This window comes from Vidua chalybeata, chromosome 20, assembly GCF_026979565.1.
Source record: "Vidua chalybeata isolate OUT-0048 chromosome 20, bVidCha1 merged haplotype, whole genome shotgun sequence".
NCBI classification, from domain to species: Eukaryota; Metazoa; Chordata; class Aves; order Passeriformes; family Viduidae; genus Vidua; species Vidua chalybeata.
In genome coordinates, this window is record NC_071549.1 from 6,148,063 (window position 1) to 6,166,628 (window position 18,566).

At 40.3% G+C, this 18,566-nt stretch overlaps 2 protein-coding genes across 4 annotated transcripts in view; both read left to right on the top strand.

The window, feature by feature from the left end:
• Positions 1-2,029, top strand: part of CRCP (CGRP receptor component) — a 42,179-nt gene extending 40,150 nt beyond the window's left edge. The window contains exon 7 of the mRNA XM_053961251.1: positions 1,945-2,029. Coding sequence (XP_053817226.1) covers positions 1,945-2,006 — 62 coding nt within the window. The 3' untranslated portion in view covers positions 2,007-2,029. The remainder of the gene's footprint in view (positions 1-1,944) is intronic.
• Positions 2,030-18,347, top strand: TPST1 (tyrosylprotein sulfotransferase 1). 3 transcript variants are annotated; one of them, XM_053961244.1, is made up of 6 exons: positions 2,030-2,874; positions 7,589-7,787; positions 14,992-15,042; positions 15,893-15,968; positions 16,840-16,887; positions 17,812-18,347. In XM_053961244.1, exons 1-4 carry the CDS (start codon positions 2,030-2,032, stop codon positions 15,935-15,937), a joined length of 1,140 nt encoding a protein of 379 aa, XP_053817219.1. In that variant the 3' UTR covers positions 15,938-15,968; positions 16,840-16,887; positions 17,812-18,347. The 3 variants fall into 3 exon arrangements, with proteins under 3 accessions (XP_053817219.1, XP_053817220.1, XP_053817221.1); XM_053961245.1 differs by lacking the exon at positions 15,893-15,968; XM_053961246.1 differs by lacking the exon at positions 15,893-15,968 and having other exon boundaries at positions 18,107-18,347.
• Positions 18,348-18,566: the final 219 nt, after the last annotated feature.

Genomic DNA, 18,566 nt, shown 5'->3' on the forward strand with positions numbered 1-18,566 from the left:
ATTAATGGACTTCACAGCTGGAATTGTGCCCAGAGGGAGTCATCGCTTGCTTAAAATTAAATTAAATGTTTCAGCCTTCAATCACCAGCTTCCCTCCAATACTGAGAGTTCTTCAGTTTGTTGTTAAAGCTGGGTTTATTTTATTTTGGTTGAACTGATACTCTAATATAAATCTTCAATTTGATCTTGATATGCTTTTCTCCAGTGTTCACCTACCTAACTTCTGCATTTGGGGAATGTTGATGTATCTTCAACAAGTAGGTTTTAGTTTGGAAGATGAAGGTTTTCGTGGAGGATTTTTTTTTTCCTTCCTGAGGAAATTAGTTTTGTGGCATTTACTCAAACTGAGTAATGGTAGGGATTGGAGGAAGTGTAAATATTTGTAGGTCTTGTGTGCTCTGTACTGAAATGCTCTTTCATTTGTGTTACCTCTTCTCTCCAGTGGGTACTGTATCTAAAGAATTTTAAAAGATTCTGTATTATTTGTTAGTTTTCAGCAGAACAATTTCCCCTTCCCTAATTTCAAGTTAGGTCTGCATGCTGAATCTTTCAGAAGAGAAACTTTGATTTTTGGTGCTATGGAAATATGAACTGCATGATTTATTTTCCTTACTTTTTGAGCACTGTTCAGATGACCTCCACTTAAATTTCTGGGAATTTGAGAGATATTTTTTTTTATGCTCAGATATTTAAGGTCCAGTTAAAGCAAGGAGAGGTATGTGAGTAGAATGAAACTTTTCACAGAGGATGAATTGTTCCTGTGAGTGGTGTTCTGGCCAGAGACTGTTGGCCACTTCACAGGAAAAGAAGGGAATTAATCTTTGAGTTACATTTGAGTTTAATTTTGGTAACAGAAACTAAAAGCTGAACTTTGAGTGGAGTATTGTGACAGCTTTTGATTGGAATAAGCTTTGTTAACGTGAAGGGCAAAGCCCTCTCTTGGATGCCCTGGCAGAGAAAAGCCCTGCTGTGACAGATCCCTGCAGGAGGAATTCCCTGCTTTTCCCCACTGCTGATGGGAATTCTGCCTTCTGCCTGCACCTTCCTGTAGAACAGGCACAGGGCTGGAGAGCCCCCTCAAATCAGCCATTTCTGAGTCAACAGCTGGAGTTTAGGAGGAAAAGGTGAAGAGGATGATGCTTTGGAGGGAAACAGGGAGCAGGCAGAAGGGTCCTGTGCACTCAGGGATGGGTCCTGCAGTGCTGCCAGAGATGGAAAAGCCTGGAGGAAGCCAATCATTTAAAATGTTGGCACTGCCTCTGTGCTTGGAGCTCCTCCCAATTAAAAGCATCTGTGATTCTGAGTGCTCAGTGAACTATTCCAGCCCTGAACAGCCAGATCTTCCTTAAAATTCCAGTAGAGTACTAATTTCATTGGAGTTTTGGGAAGCATAGTCAGTTTTCAGCCCAGCTGATCTGAAAACCTAAAGCAGGTGAACTGCAGAACACAGGTAAATGATTGCCTCTACATTAACTGTTAGAAAAGGGAAAAATAAAGATACAGCCGGAGTCATCCAGCAGCAGAGTAAAGATTTGTCGAAGACAGTGTTTGATATAATCTCTGATATTCCCTATAAAACATGGCTTGCTCTTAGTCCTTCTTGGAAATGGAATTCAACAGACAGATTTTGAAACTGTTTTCTAGCTAAAAGTTTTGTTCAGACTCTTACGCGTGTCTAGAAATCATCTAAATTTTTTTTCTTCTCATCTCTAGAAATGAAAATTACTTTTGAATAATGCAATTTTATGAAGCTGAACTGGAAAAGAAATAATGAGAAACCTTGCTTTTATTTTGGGTATTTTGGGGTTTCAGACTGACTCTTGTCTCATCTCTTGGAAAAGTAATTTCTTGAGTAATTCCAAGAGAAATTTCTTGTCTCATCTCTTGGAAAAGTAACTTATTGTAAAAAATGTCTAATTTTTTTTTTTCTTCTTCTCTTGCCAGACCTTAATTTATTTGGGATTAGGATTCCCATGGCACGTGAACTAGAGGATAACTTGGAGTAGGAGGTGTCTTTTTGCTGCCCAAGATGGTCGGGAAGCTGAAGCAGAACCTGCTGCTGGCGTGCCTGGTGATCAGCTCGGCGACCGTGTTCTACCTGGGCCAGCACGCCATGGAGTGCCACCACCGCATGGAGGAGCGCGGGCAGCCCCCGCGGGGCGACGGCGCCGGGGCCACGCTGAGGACAGCGCCCGGTGGCACTGCCAACGGGAGCCTGCCCTACAGCAAGGACATGCCCCTGATCTTCATCGGGGGCGTGCCCCGCAGCGGCACCACGCTGATGCGCGCCATGCTGGACGCGCACCCCGATATCCGCTGCGGGGAGGAGACCAGGGTGATCCCCAGGATCCTGGCGGTGAAGCAGATGTGGGCCAGGTCCAGCAAGGAGAAAATCCGCCTGGACGAGGCCGGGGTCACGGATGAGGTGCTGGACTCGGCCATGCAGGCCTTTCTGCTGGAGATCATCGTCAAGCACGGCGAGCCCGCTCCCTACTTGTGCAACAAGGATCCCTTTGCTTTAAAATCCTTAACTTACCTCGCCAGGATTTTCCCCAACGCCAAATTCCTGCTGATGGTGCGGGATGGCCGTGCCTCTGTGCACTCCATGATCTCCAGGAAGGTGACGATAGCTGGCTTTGACCTGAACAGCTACAGGGACTGCCTGAGCAAGTGGAACAGGGCCATAGAAACCATGTACAACCAGTGCATGGAGGTGGGCTTCCAGAGGTGCATGCTGGTGCACTATGAGCAGCTGGTGCTGCACCCTGAGAGGTGGATGAGGACTCTCCTCAAGTTCCTGCACATCCCATGGAACCAGGCAGTGCTGCACCATGAGGAGATGATTGGAAAAGCAGGGGGGGTTTCTCTTTCCAAGTGAGTATGAGCCTTCATCCTTCACCTTGTGCTGTTCTAAAATAGTGCATTTGGTATATAAAAATCACAGCTTGGTTTCAGTTTCTCCCTCGGGCAGCTGATTTATGATGCATCTTGAAAATAAGTCATTGCTAATTAACAGTTTGCAATCTCAGATTGGTTATGTGTGTAATGTGAACAAACTTTTAATGGTCAAGGCTGAGATGAATTTGAATATCTGGTATCAGCTTTGCTTTTCTCTGTGCCCCTAAATAAACCTGAGCTGTTTTATCTAGACTGGTGTCACCCATCCTAGCCACATCACCCATTTGATTTCAGCAACAATATTGTTGTCAGTGCAAGAATGGCCTCGGAGCTGAGTTTGCCAAGAACTTCCTCTTCCAGGAAACTGGAGAAACTGCTCCAAGACAATAGAAAGCAGAGCTGGCAGCTTTTCTCCTGGCATGTGCTCCCAAAATGACAGGCATTCTGATGAAAAGTAACCTTGTTGTAAGCAGATCTTTCACTATTTTGTTGGGCCATCTGTGCACCTGATTCAGCTGCTTTCAGAATCCAAAATTCAGCCCTGCTTAGGAAACTAGATGGGTGTTGTTAAGAGATAATCTGATTTATTCTCTGGTTAAACTACTCTGGTTTCTTTGCCACTGTTCACAGCTGAAATACAGAAGCTGGTCCATCTTTACATTGAGAGAGAAAAATGTCAATTTTTGACACTCCTCTTATTTTTGAATCCACCAGATTAAATTTTAAAATCCTGAATTAGAAGCCCTATTCCAGCAGCAAGGCCTGCCCAGATAAATTACTCAGCTCCTGGATCTGGAATATTCAGCACTGGCCAATTGCTTCTGAGTGAGAGGCACCCTGCACAGCAAGCACACACAGACTGTTACAGAAATTCTATTTATTTAAACTCCAGTTTTGAGAAATAAAAATGGGGATATTTCCTTTATTTAATGCCTAGGAACACAGCTGTGGATTTTCTAATCTATTGTAGGGGCATTTGATTTAAAACAAATCTAAAATTATTATCAGTGATTACAAAGAGGACTTTAAACTCAGCTAACAATTAGATATTTGCCCTGTGGAGGTTTCACATCACCATTCCCACTGAAGAAACAGCCTCCACTGTTCCCAGGGTTATCAGGAAGGGATCTCATCCCTTTTTTTTGGCAGTGTTGTTCAGTAGCAGGTTGAAAATGTGGAAATGTTAACCTGAAGCAGGGCACTGTGAGACCTCCCTGGAACCTGATCCACATGGGAACTTCTCCCTAATTCCTGGGGTTTGTTGCTGCTTCTGCAGCACCTGAGTGGAGGTAACGAAAGTGTCTTGTAAAAAATAACTGTATAATCCCATTTCTAGTAAAATATTACTGCTTTACAGCTTCCAGATTGGTGTTTTTAAAAATTGATGGACCTTTATGCTATAAAACTCAATAACCTTACTGAATTCTTACTAAAATTTATTATTAAATCTGGTGGAATGGGGTGTGAGGAGTTGAGAGTATTTGTTTCTAAAAATTAAGAAAATGGCTTGAACAAAGTCAAATGTGTTCATTTTTTTAGTAAAACCTTCACATTTAAGACAAAAGAGTTTGGACATGTTCTCGTGACCCTCTATTCAGTCTGGTCCCAGAGTTCTTTATGCCTTTATTATCTCTCAGGAGATGATCTGGGGAAGCAATTTCTGATTTCAGGAGGCTCTGGCAATGGTGGAAAAAGAGAAATGGGTGTTATGTCTGGGGTGGGTTAATCTAATCAAATAGCCTTACAGTAGGTGGTGAAATTTGGTTTTCAGTTGCAGGATTTGATAATGATTTCAGTGACTCAGGCTTTCAAGGGCTGCAGAAACCCCAGTGAGTATCAAAACCTGAAATGCCTGTGTTGTGTGGTTAGGGGATTCCAGTTGAAATTGTGCAGGGAAAGCTTGGGATTTCCCAGTTTGATTCCCTTGTTCCTTGCAAACCTGCTGGGTCTGGCATTCCCAGCTGTGACTTTGTGTAAAAAACTTCTGGGAACCAGCAGAGCCCCCTGCTTTAATCATCTCTCACTCACCTGAAAGATCTCTTAGAGACAGGCTCAGCATCTACTTCAGATTCATGCTGCTGCCTCAGGTCCAGCCTAAGATGCCTGGAGATGTTTTAATTGTTGCAGGTATTTTTCGAAAAGAAATCTGACAAGTTTTTTGTTGTCTTGAGATATTTAAAAACGTTTTGAGAATGAGATCACAGTGTCACTAAAAGATCTTTATAACCATGTTATTACCTGCTAATAAATGTTTAGAATGTATTTCTCACCCTTTATTTTGATTTTTATCCAGGAACACTGCAAGGGCTGTAGGGATGTGCAGTGCAGGAGTTGTAGGAGTGGGAATTTTCTGTGGTTTGAAGTTCCTGCCAACGTGGCTGTTGAAGGAATTATTATGGACTCCATGCTCTAACCAGGATTGTTAATTGAGCTCTGGCATTTGCCTAAGTGAAAGCAGCTGTGCTGACCACTGATGTAAAGAAATGTCAACCCCTCTAGAGCCATTTTTATTAGGTTTTTTATGGAAATAGCTGTCTAGGCAGAATTACTTCAGAATTTACTATATTTAGTGCATAGCGCTCGTTTGATTCTGGTACAGATGCAGAATTATTTGGGGTTAGTCCTGTGTGCTTCCCAAAGCTGAAACTCTTCCTAGAGCTGGAATCACTGCCATATAATCAATTTTCCCAAGAACTGGTGTTCCTTTGTTTTTCTGTTTGGATTTTTACATTTTTCTTTCCTCCTGCCCCCAGTCTGTCTTCCCTCACAGTCCTCATAAGTTCTTTATCTTAGGAATCTTTCCCACAAATTGTTTTTTTTTCTTCCTTTCCCACAAATTGTTTTATTTTCCTTCCCACCTTAACTGAAAGCACAGAGAAGGATTTAACCAGACCAAATGTGGAGCAGTGGATTTTTTATCAGTCCTTGGGAGCAGCTAAATGTAGTCCCTGCTGTCAATCACCAGGAAATGCTTCATGCTGAGGGCATTGTCAGCAAAGATTAAAATGACAGAGGGACAAAACAGACATTTAAAATTTGACATCAGGGTGGGGAATCCATATGTGACAAATTTAGGCTCAAATTGATCTGTAACACCCATTTTTGGGGGGTCCAGCAAGTTCTTAGCCAGGTCATTACCTGCTTCTCCCAGTATCATCCTGATTTTAAAATTTGCAGTTTTGGTGAGGAGGTTTTAGGCTTGGCTGGCTCTAAGGACTATAAATCCTACTTTTTCAAACACCTTGTGATAATTTTTTCCTAAGTGTCCCAGTCCACATCTGGACTCCTGGTGTGGTGCTTTGAACTTCTAAATCTCAATTTTTAGCAGCTCTGTTCTTGCTAATTTAATGTGGAGTCAGATGCTCATCTTCTAATTGGAAAAATCACAAAAAACATTGCCTAAACTTTTAAATTTTCCATCCAGACTTAGGAGCTCAGTCCAGCAACCCTCAGAATGCTGAAATTTAGTCACAACTCCCTGGTCCCAAAATCCCCTTCTGAGATCCTGCCTTTGCTTTGAGTCTCTGCTAATGCTTGAAGAGGATAAAGCTGAAAATGCTGGGCTTGTTTTAGAGGATTTTTGTTTGTCAGCTCCTTTTCAGCTTCCATGAAACACCAATCTGAAGGCCCTGCTTGCCAAGACAGTTTCCTTATGAGCATTTCCCTGTCTGGTTTGTTTTTGTTGATTGTATTTAAATTATTCCACCTTACTGACCTTCCAGCATTGGATGACTGATTTCCTTCCTGGGAGGATTTTAGCTCTGCTGAGGAGTGAAAATGAGGAACAAGGTGAACTCTGGTGACTGATGTGTGCTCAGCATCAGCTGTGAGGCAGACAGAAATATTCCTTTTATATATCCAACAACATCCAAACTCTTTCTGAGGTCAGGAACAAAGTTTTAAATTATTTAGAGTAAAAACTCAGGGAGTTTTCAATTATTCAGCCTGAGTTCTGTTCCAGGAATAAGCACAGTAAAGAAGTTGTGTGTTTTACAATCATGAAGGCAGCACAAAGCAGTGCCAGATTTCTTCCCTGGAAAAATAAAACACACCACAAAAGTAGAGCAGAAATAAAAATTACATTAGGACTGTTGCTTAAATTAACAAGAAATCAATGATTTTCTAAATATGACACTGACTGTGCACTTGCCTTTAAGATCTGTCTAAAGACCAAACAATCAAAGGAATGGTTATGAAAAATATTTCTGTAGTTTGTAGCTTTCTGTCATTTCAGGTCTCTCTTTTATTAAACAAGTTTAAAAAAATGAACCACAGAATGGCTGTGAGAAGAAATAACACATGGATTGGAATTCAGAATACAACTTTTAATGCATCCTAGACAATGAAACAGCAGATGTGGGAATGTGGCAGTGGGAAAACAGATTTATATGTAGATGTGGGTTTACTTTTCACTTATCAGTTCCTGGGCTTTCTCTGCTGCTTTTATGGAATAAAGAAATTGTTTCAGCACAGTGTGAGAGCCTAAACCTGACAGCATCTGCAAATATTGTGCAAATTATTCTTATTAAAACTTCACTTCCCATCAACTCTGTAGAAAACATGAAATTTTGAGAGGGAAAGAAGAAAAATGGGAGAAAAAAAATACCCAAACAAAACAAGCTGAAGTTCTTAATGCTCTTGAAGAATAATTGGTTGGAATGGAAAATATTGTTTTTTTCTCCTTCCCCAGGGTTGAAAGATCCACTGACCAGGTGATCAAGCCAGTGAATGTGGAAGCCCTGTCCAAGTGGGTTGGGAAGATCCCAGCTGATGTCCTGCAGGACATGCCAGTGATTGCCCCCATGCTGGCCAAACTGGGCTATGACCCCTATGCCAACCCCCCCAATTATGGGAAGCCAGATCAGAAAGTGGTGGAAAACACGAGGAGGGTAAGGCTTTTGTGGGTTTAATTATTGACTGAATGGATTTGACCTCTAGAGCAGGAGCCTTGTGTTTGGTCTGGGGATTTAGAATCTGTTTCTGACACTTTTTGCTGCTTCACAATGTGTTTTCTTTGGGGGAAAATGTAGGAATCCTTTGGGGCCTTGAGCTGTGCTCCTTGGTGTGTGGAGCTGAACCTCCTGAGAGCTGCCCAGAAAGCTGGGGAACTGCTAATGTCACTTCTGAACCAAAATTTGTGTTGAACCTCATCTTGGGCCTGCCACTGCTTGGATTTGCCTTGGTAAATTGTTCTCTGTGAATGCTGAGATTTTCATGTGAATATAATATGAAACACCCTCAAAGCATTTGATTTCCAGTGCCATTATTCTTCTTAATATTGCTGATCTTGGCTGTCTGCTGTCAGGTGTTTGTTAGGGGTAAATGCTGTTCCTGCAAAGGTGAAGTTTTTAGAGCAGACACAAATTGAGATGTGTAATATAAAAATTAGACTGAGTCATAATTAACAGTGGGAAAAGCTTTTTTGTCTGGTTTCAAACTTGATGGATGAGCTCAGATTTTTATATATGAGGCTTGGCAGAAGCTCTGTCACAAAATTACACCCCAAGTACTCAGTAGGGTTTGAAAAATGACCCATAGAAAACAGCCCACGATGATCAAAATGTCTGATTTTCCAATTCTTTGTAGAGCAGCCCAAAGATGGAGAGAGGTCTGGTGCTGATTAACCTAAACTTAAGGATTTGAATCTGAATTTAATGTTGTTGGAATTTGAGTAGTTGTGCTATTAGAGCTGTTTATCCCTGGAGGTATCTGTTGAAAAACTCATTACCATTGTTGGAAATAGAATTAATAACTCTACTGCTGTTCTTTTTGGACATAGTTTATTAAAAGAAGGTGACTTTTTCTGCTGCAGCAGAGTAATCAGGGAAAAAAGTTGAATTAAACAATTTAAAAGGACTGTCTTTCACCAGCCTTCTGATCCTGAAAACCTGCTTGGAATACTGATGGGATAGATAGGAATGAAAAGGAATTGGGGTTTGTGGAGTCCCTAAACACTCTTGCATTATTTCTTTTTAGAAAAAATGTCATTAATCAATAATCAGTGTATTAAAGGCTGGCAGGTTGATTTTTTAAATTCATGGCTGATAGCGCAGCATGGAAAAAGTAACCCTCTCTTTTTGGTTACAGTTTATAAGTTCCCTGTTTTAAAAGGCTTACAAACAAATGAAGTTGTCTGCACTCAGTTAAAATAAGTGTTCAGTACTAGAAATTGCAAATTTTATTGGTTGTGTCTCAGTGATAAAATTGACAGAAGTTTTTACAGCCTGCTGACCTTTCTGAGGCCTCCACCTGTGTGGGGCAAGCTCAGGCCAAGCTGTAAAAATTGTCTGGATTTCTGTCTCTTCTTGAAATGGATTTGATTTCAAAATACACGAGAGGAATTCAGGCAACAAACAAAGCCAGGAGTAACTGTAAAGAAACGAAAACCTAATTTCAAAGGCTGAGGGTTTACTGATGCTTTTTCCAAGTTTGCTTTGAAGGAGAATTTGTTTGTTTGCTGATACTAGGAGCAGCTGTTAAAAACTGAAGCTGATCTAAATACTGCAGACATATGGAACACTCATTAATGTTTTGGCTGCTATTTTAATTTAATAGCTTTACTTACAGCCCCAGACAGCATTTTAATTTTGTTTATTATAGTACCCAGTATATATTTTTCTAGTCACTTGTTCTTTGCCAAAATTCCATGTGCATGTGTGGTTTGTACAGATAAAATGAGGGATGTGTTCTGAATAAATGCTAAAAGCAAGAGAGTTCAAGATGTTTCATCTTCAAAACTTAGAATATTTCTTTAAAAATAGAGCAACATAAAGATTTCCAACTGTTTCAGACTCTGGTGTGTAAGTTTGGCCCATCAGGAACAGCTCTTGTGGGGTTTCCTTTCTCCTCCAGGAACCTGTGCTAATTTATTCCTTGCTGCTGCAGCCTGGAGAAAAAAGCATTTATTTAAATGGATAAAATAAATAAATCTGGGTTTTTCCAGCCTTTTGGAGCTGGCACTTGGCAAGTTAAATGTGCTCCTGTGTACCCTGAGCTGGTGAATTTGTAAATCACTGGAGCATTTCTTTTGCTCTTGCTTTCTTTAAATTTCTTCACCTGGGATAGCCTTTCACAGAGTTTTGTACTGAATATCTTGAACATGGATGAAGCTGGCCAAAGCAAATCTTTCCAGAATTGCTTTTCAGTGCATAGTAAAAATATCTGGATCTTGTTTGTAGCCATTTATTGGCTCATTTTGTGTTTGGAAGCAGCTCTCTTTATCTTTCTTTTATTTTTATTTATATTATTTATATATTATTTATATTTATATTTGTAGTCTCCAAGACTTTGAAGTGAACACAGAACTTGAATTGTATTCATTGAAAACAGATAAAGTTTAGACTTCTAAAGCTGAGCAAAATCTGTCCCTTCTTGGAAAAGACCACAAGTTGCACTTAACAGTGAAAATGATGCTCAGCAATTCAGAGCTGCTGCTCTTAATCATGAGGTGAGAACCAGCAGTGTAAAAATTCCAAGACCAAGGGCTGATACTAGAGAAAACTGGAAAGAGATGGCTGGTGTGGTGCAAAATATTAGTTTTCCTAAGCTTTCTGAGCACTCAAGTGCTGTTCTTTATTCCTCTTTTCTCCTTTTCTGTCCCCTGCTGGTGACTTCCATATGTACAGCTTAAATATAATTTTTTAAAAAATTATTATTATTCTTCAGTCTGGAGACAAAATGATGATTTTCTCCAGCTAAAGGACAGTGCTTAAATTAGAAATACTATCTCCTTGTAGGTAATGCAAGGGAAGCAATGCTCTCTGCTAAATTTGGATTTTTCACTTGCCTGTTACCCGTGGAGGACACCAAAGCGCTGAGGTTGGTGTCTGTGCTCCTGCAGCACAGCACAAAAACAACAAGAAACAACCTGGATTTGTACTTTGACATCCCTGCTTTTGTTTGAGGAACTAACAGAGCATGAAGGAAGCTTCACCTCTTCTTGTGTTGCTCTCCCAGTGCCCTGCTAGGAAATGAAACATCTCTGACAGGATCTGCACTGGGCCAGCCACGAGTTCAGCAGATTTTTCTGATGTTTTCGCTAACAAAGCCATTAACTTTTTGTTGTTCTGTTTTCTGTTAAGCCTGAGAATATTCTCTTTTCTGACAGTTTCTCTTGTCTCAGTTAAGGAATGCAGGGCAGAGAGGGCAAGGGTTGTGCTGTTCTCTGCACCTGACCTCTCCAAGGAGGTGATTTTGCCTTCTCTGAATGTGTTGTGGTTTTCTTGTAATCCTGTTGCTGATCTGTTAATTTATCACTGCAAGGGTCCCTTCCTTAAAGATACATAATTACTTGTTGTTCCCCCCTAGAGCTTTAACAAGTTCTACATCCTGAACAGAAAGGAAATCAACATCCTGAAGTAAATGAAGTTTTCATCTGCAAATTATGCAGAAAATGCAAATAATTAAGCTGTGTGTGAGCTGGTAGCCCAGTCTCTATGGGCTGAAATACAAAAGTGCTTCACTCCTCATTAGAACAGTGTGTGATATGTCCTTTATCAGTACTGTGAGGTGGTGTAAAAGTGCATTTCAGTTTGCCAGAACTCAGCAGAAGAGGAGAGAGAGCAGCTCCCAGCTGCAGAGCTCTGCCTCCTGCCCAGGAGAAGCTGCTTTGTTGTGTTATGGTTGGCACAGTGGTTTCCTCTCCCATCTGTAATGAATTACATCAGATTTTCTTTGGCACATCCTTCCCACTAAATAAATTTGTATGCTTGGAATACACACTCCAGTAAGTTCTTTTAACTTCTTCATGGAGTTGTGCTCCCTGTCCTGGAGAGAGCCAGAGGTGGAAGTTACAGAATTCCAGAGAAGGAGCCATGGTTTTCAGCAGCTCTGTTCAAATACAGCCCAAAGCTGTTCTCCAGCTCTGGTTTGTGCCCAGCTAAAGGTGTTTTGTGTTCAGCTGATGGCAACACCTAGAGGTAAAAACAGAGTTTACTCACTCCAGTCTCATGCCTGGTTTACATCGTGAGGAACCATCTCCTGCTCAAAGTCAAAACATCCATGACAAGCAGGATTTCAAGAGTTTCTCTTTGAGGTTTTAAGGGCAGCAGCAATCTCTGATAAAGGTAAAAAGTGTATTTATCCTAAGGGATGAGGGTAATTGTGCTGTCAGAGGTGTTTGGATGCCCAGCTGCTCAGGGCCCTGCATCTCCATTTCACTGATTAACCTGATCATAAAGGCATTTGGCTTTGTGGGTGTTTTCTCTGATACTTAAAACAAAAATTTGGGGGTCGTTCCATCTTCCATGTGACCACAGCAGCACAGACTTTCTCAGTGTCCTCGAAATTTGTTTAATATTCCCTTTAGTGGGTGTTTCTTCCAACATGTGTATTCCCAACTGCATAATTTCTCTCCATAGGTGCTGTTATCTCATTTTTACAAGAAAAACAAACCCCCAAACCCCTTAACTCTGCATAAATGATTAATAATGCATAAAGAGAGTTATTACCAACCAAAATGCAGACTGAGGTGTGGTTGCAAGCTGCCTTTTGGCAGACATTGCTGGGCCTGTGTAAGATCCTGCTCTCTGTGTTGTCCCTCCTGGGTAAACATTTACATCTCACATGGCTCTTCCTTGGCAGGTCCAATAGAGGTGAAGAATTGTGTAAACCTTTAAAGCTGCCTTAAAACTTCAGGAAAATCTGAAAGATGAGCACTCCCTGTGCTGTGGAGTGGTTCTAGAAAGGGGCTCAGCTCTGGTTTTGACAGTGTTATTTATTTAATTGATTTTTTTTTTCCTTTTACAACTAAACATCCGCAGCCTTATACTCTGCAACCTGGATGTTTCAAAGTTTACCAAGCCCAAGCACACTTGGTTGCAGGGTGACTTTTGCACCAAAAACCCCATTATTTTTGTGTACTGGAACTGACCAAATATAATGGGACTCTTTCCAAAGCAAACAGGAAAGTGGATGAAAAAAAAAAAGCTTTAATCTTCTATAAAAAAGAATTATAGGTTACACTTCTGTTCTGAAGTTCTCCCTGTGTGTTTAAAGGGGTTTTCTCAGGCAACTGGATGTGAAACTTGTTTTCTGATCTCTTTGTGAGAATAATATCCATTCAGTTTGGCTGTAAGAATGTGTTTTGGTTTTTTAATAGAACAGCTTGAATACTGCCAACATTGAACAACAAACTGACACAGGCTTCAGATCCCCCTCTTCTGGAATTCCATTTGGACTTGCAAAATAATTCCCTTAGAGATGGTAAACCCCATTTCTCCTCAATTTTACTGAATTCTTGCTTAGACTGGAAATAATTCCAATATCCTGCTTCTGTCTCTCTAGTGCCACTGTGAGTGATGTGTTCTACACTTACAAATTGGTCAGAACAGAGTTTGGAATCTGAAGCCTCTTTAATTTCTTTGGCTGCAGATGGAGTCATTGTTTTTAGAATTTCTGGATTGTTGTTGATCCCTGGGTTTTGATTCAAAAGGGCACATTTATGTTTTTGGAACTACTTTAAACCAGTTTTTATGCAGTCTCCTCTTGACATAACCAGCCCTTTGGTAATGTCACTTCTGAACCAAAATTTGTGTTAAACCTCATCTTGGGCCTGCCACTGCTTGGATTTGCCTTGGTAAATTGTTCTCTGTGAATGCTGAGATTTTCATGTGAATATAATATGAAACACCCTCAAAGCATTTGCTTTCCAGTGCCATTATTCTTCTTAATATTGCTGATCTTGGCTGTCTGCTGTCAGGTGTTTGTTAGGGGTAAATGCAGTTCCTGCCAAGGTGAAGTTTTTAGAGCAGACACAAATTGAGATGTGTAATATAAAAATTAGACTGAGTCATAATTGCAGGAGAAGGAAAGGAGGAGGATTCTGGTTTGGTCCTTCTAGTTCTGAATCAGTCACAAAGTGCTGTCAGCATCAGGATTAATTGGTTTTAAGAATTCCCAGAAAAGGTAAAGGTTCCTGTCTGTTCCTTCCAACAACAGCACCACCTAGCACAAAATCCTGATTTATCTTGTGACTCCTGCTGAGGTTATTCTGTAACATTTTTGCTGTGACAGTGTTGTTTTGTAACTTCCATTCCTGTTCTCTGGGACACAACCTGCATTTTAATCGTTGGATAAAAGCAGAAAATGAGAAGTCCTCACCTTGATTTATAAATATTTATAGTGGAGCAAGGCTCCAATAGCCACACACTGAATTTCTGCCCAGGGTGACTTTCCTTAGTGTTCCCATGGGAATGCCAGTGGCCCCTGCCTGAATACAGATGAGAGCTGTTCCTGTTTTATCTAAGCCATAGAATATCAGAGTGCCACAATGTGGGTGTGGAGGAATTCCTGCTCTCAGTGAAACCCGGTGCTTTGGATCCCAGGGATGGATTGGGATGGGAATCCAATCCTGAAACAGGGCAGGAAATTCAGAGCAGGCTCAGCTGCAGTCCCAGGCCACTGCAGAATATTGACAAGCTGGGCATGGCTTTGTGTTCTGGCCATGTGCACATAGGAGAGCAGAGAAAATTGTAATAAACATCCCCTGCCTTCCTGGAGCTCCTTCCTGTGACGCAAACCAGGGAGGGCAGCGCAGAGCAAGGCTTTGGAGGAGCCCCATTCCCATTTCCTGGCTTTAGGGAATTTTTCTGAGTAGGTTTGGAGGAGCCCCATTCCCATTTCCTGGCTTTAGGGAATTTTTCTGAGTAGGTTTGGAGGAGCCCCATTCCCATTTCCTGGCTTTAGGGAATTTTTCCAAATAGATTTGTGCCCTTTTTTAATTTTTATTTTGAAATGATTACACAAGAGCACAGTCATGACATTGGGATGATCAGTCTTTATGCTTCAGTAGACAGGATGGTAAAACTCTTCAAGTATACTTCTTGTTTGGAAAAAAAAAACAACCAGGATATATTTTTTTTTGTCCTTTGGAATGTTTATTCTCAGAAGCAAAGAGCTTTTAAAAATTATCCTCTAGAGAGAAGACAATATGTTGCCAGAATATTTAATGTTCTAACATTAGTGGATGCTAACAACACAAAAAAAAACTTACTTTCTTTTTTTTTTTCCTCTTTCTCTTAACAAGCTCTTCAGCATTTCAAACAATAGTGAATGAGGGCTTTGAGTAGTATAAATGTTTCTTTGTTTTTCCAGGTCTATAAAGGTGAATTTCAGCTTCCTGACTTCCTCAAAGAAGTGCCACAGGTACAGTATTGAATTAATTTGGTTTTTGTGGGTGTAGCAGCAAAGGATATCAAACAGCCTTTATAAACCACTTCTCCATGAGCTTGATTTTCTGATTGATGGTGAGATTTGCTGATTATCCATGAGGTGGAATCTCGAACTCAGCATCCCAAACCTCTCCTGAACCCATGTGTAACTCCAGAGTTAAGAGTGGTGTTTGTCACCCTGAGCTGCCTGAATATTGCTGTGAAATGGAAGGAAAAACTGAGCCTCTTTTGTCGACCAAACTGCAAAGTTTATTACTTGTAGAGGAGCTTTATCTTTTGTTATCTTGTTTTAAAGCAAGTCTAGTCCAGAGGGCAAAGTTATAAATACTGAGAGATTTTAAAAATAAATAGAGAAGTTATCAAAGTCAACAAACCCAGCCATGGATAGGGGTGGTGTTGATTTAATAGTCAAGTGTGCTATGGAACTTCAGGTTTTACTGAAAATTCACAATCTGGTACCCCCCAAAAGCTGTTCTTTGTCATCAGCTCCCTAAGGGATCTGCAAAAAAACAAAAAGAAAAGCCCTTACTGTGAAGCTCTCAAACTGTCGGATCTTGTGGATATCACAGAATTATAAAATCCCAGAATGGTTTGGGTTGAAGGGACCTTAAAAATATTTTTTTTCCACCCCCTGCCATGGGAAAGGACACCTTCCACTAGCCCAGGTTGCTCCAAGCCCTGTCCAGCCTGGCCTTGGACACTGCCAGGGATGGGACAGGTTAAAAATATCCAGAAATCTACCACAGACAAAGCATTTTGACTTCTCAGTTTGTTCAAATAAAAATGATTTGATTAAAAAGGAAAACTGATTTCTTTTGTTCCAGCCAAAGAAGACAGTAGAAAGGAAGTCTCGTGGCAAGATAAAATGAACGTGGATCAGTGAAGTGGCATAGCTGTAGTGTGTGTTTCATGTTTTCAGAAAATAACCCTGCTGTGGCCACCAAATCTTTCTGAGCAGCCTTTGTGTGATCTCTAACGTGGGCTTGGCTTTTTCCTGGCTGTTTGCCTGCTTGGATCACTCAGTGCTCCTGCTTTGCTCAGCTCTGGAGAACCATCCCAGCCCTGTTGCTGCCAGCATTGTCCCTGTCACTGAGTGTCTGCTCCATGTGTGCTGCTGAATTCACAGGAGCCTGCTGGGGTCACTTCCACATGGGATTGCTGGTGGGATTGCAGGATTAGCCACAAGAAAGCTGCAGGAACAGGGTGTGCCTTGCCAGGAGAGGAAATACTGCTGACAATGCAGGGAGATCCTTCAGAATTGAGCACACTGTGTATAGATGGTGGGCTAGCAAAAAATATCCTTGATTTTGAATAAGTCCTGGGTTCAATCCATTAAATTCTTGTTTGCATACAATATCAGTTAAATGATGCTGTTTGTGGTTTTCAGTTATCCTGGGGTACCCAAAAGAACCTGGGCCACTCTGACTGATAAATTCCTTCTTCACTCCATAGGATAGGGAGGTTCCTGCTAAATTCCAGGAGGTGAATTTATACAATTAGCTTGGTTTAAATACAGTATTTACCAAAATCTGACCAGATTTATCCACAACAAAGATAGACCATCCAAAAGACAAAAATAAGCACTGTGGAAGAGTAAAAGAATATTCCTTAAACCATAAAAACCTGATCAAATTGATGCTGATAGTGTTCTCCTTTAGTATTAACATAATGTAACCAAACAGCTCAAAGGTTTGGAGAACAGACATTGGTACTGATATTTTTGTCCTCTAATGTAAAATAGCTAATTTAATTTAAATTATTTTTTTGACAGACTGAACCTATGGAATAGAAGACAAAAGGGACATTTCTTGCACAGAAGGTAATAAAAGAGCATTGCAGTTCTGCTCATTTGTTGTTCTTAATTCAAGATTATTTTTATTTAACTTCTGTAACTCTATGGGTAAGATAAATATTTTTAAAAGGAAACTGCTAAAGATGAGGTGGTTTGTGATATTTGATTTAACATCTCATAGCCAGTGTTTTCAAAAAGCTGCATTTTAGTCACTGAATAAACAGTAACAAAATTTTCAGAGTAAATTCCAGACCAGTTAAGGAATGAGTGATGCAAAGATTTCCTGTGTTAATCCAGGATTTTTCTGCTATCAGATCTTCTGACCTGACAACAAAAGATGGCAAAATTTAAATCCAGTTTAAAAATAGCCCAAAGCAATGTGCCCTACAAATATCCCCAAAATAGATCCTTACGTGGCCATAAATATAAACACCCTAAATATAGCCAAAAGCACTGCTCTGTGTAGAAATAATGGCTCTAAAATCTTCCCAGAGATGAATTACAGACCTTCACTGTGAAATCAATAGAGAAACCATCATCTCTTCACACAGTCAATTTAAAATAACTAAAGCATCAACCTCATTTTGCCACTTAGCTCTGAAAAATGGATCCAACCTGCAATATTTCTGTCTGGAGCTGCTGCCCATTTTCTGAGAAGCCAAACTGGGAACTTCCCAGCATAACTTCCCACTGGGTCACCAGGGTTTGGGATGGAAGTGGAAAATCAATATATGTTTTTTCTGCACTGTGCTGCAAGCAGTCTCTCAATGATAAAGGATGGAGAAAGCAGCCCCATTCCTGACAGGAATGGGATTTCTCGTGGCAGTGACTTTCCACCTGCTGAGACAACGGTGGCTCCTCTTCATTCTGCACTTGTAAATCCTAAATGCAGGATAAAAAGATGAATATTACCAGGAAAGCTCCAACATAACTCTATTTCTTTTTCCTTAGAAGATCAGCTGCTGCCTTTTCCATGGGAATGATCCCTCAGGCTTGTCCCCCTGGCATCAGAGGTGTGCTGCTCATGGCCTGCTCTCTTCAGAATGTTCTCTCCTCTTTTTCATCCTGTTTTTATTTCAAATTTTGCTGTTGTGAGCGCATGTAAACCTGTTAAAAAACAAACAAACAAAAAAATCACTGATGTTAATGTAGAACTGCATTACATTCGCACAACTATTTTTTTAAGGTTTTTAAAAATGCAAAAGCAATGCCTGTCTCTGAAATTGCTCCTCTGTTTTAATTACAGGGCTCCATCTTCAAAGATTTTTTTTGCTTCTTGTAGCAGTTTGGTTTTAAATGTACAAAGCTTACAAGAGTGGTCTGTGCTTGTCCTGAAAGATTCTTGGTGGAAAAGTGGTTTGTTTTATTCATATGTGAAAAATGTTAAATATCTTTTATTTAAAAAAAAAAGTTGATAAATTACATGTACAATTACAATTCAATGATCTTTTGTATTTTATTTTTCAAAATAAATGCTTTAAATGTGATTTTTGTTTATTTGTTTCTTAATGGTCTTGCTTCCAACTTAAGTTTTAAATAATTCAAGATATTGACGTGTTAGTTATAATTCAAGATATTGATGTCAGGAAAGATATGATCTCATGTCCTGGCTTTGCATCTTATTTTAAGGTTTGCAGTTAAAATGCTTTTTGTTTGCTTTTAATAGCTGGGTGATGAAGAAAGAGTAAATTGGAGTGTCCCACTGA

What these genes read in the sequence shown, in the direction of transcription:
- TPST1 (XM_053961244.1), top strand. Translation starts at nt 2,030, where the DNA reads ATGGTCGGGAAGCTGAAGCAGAACCTGCTGCTGGCGTGCCTGGTGATC. An exon ending in GGGGGGGTTTCTCTTTCCAA is followed by an intron (nt 2,875 to 7,588) that starts GTGAGTATGAGC and finishes CTCCTTCCCCAG; the next exon opens with GGTTGAAAGATCCACTGACC. An exon ending in TGGTGGAAAACACGAGGAGG is followed by an intron (nt 7,788 to 14,991) that starts GTAAGGCTTTTG and finishes TTGTTTTTCCAG; the next exon opens with GTCTATAAAGGTGAATTTCA.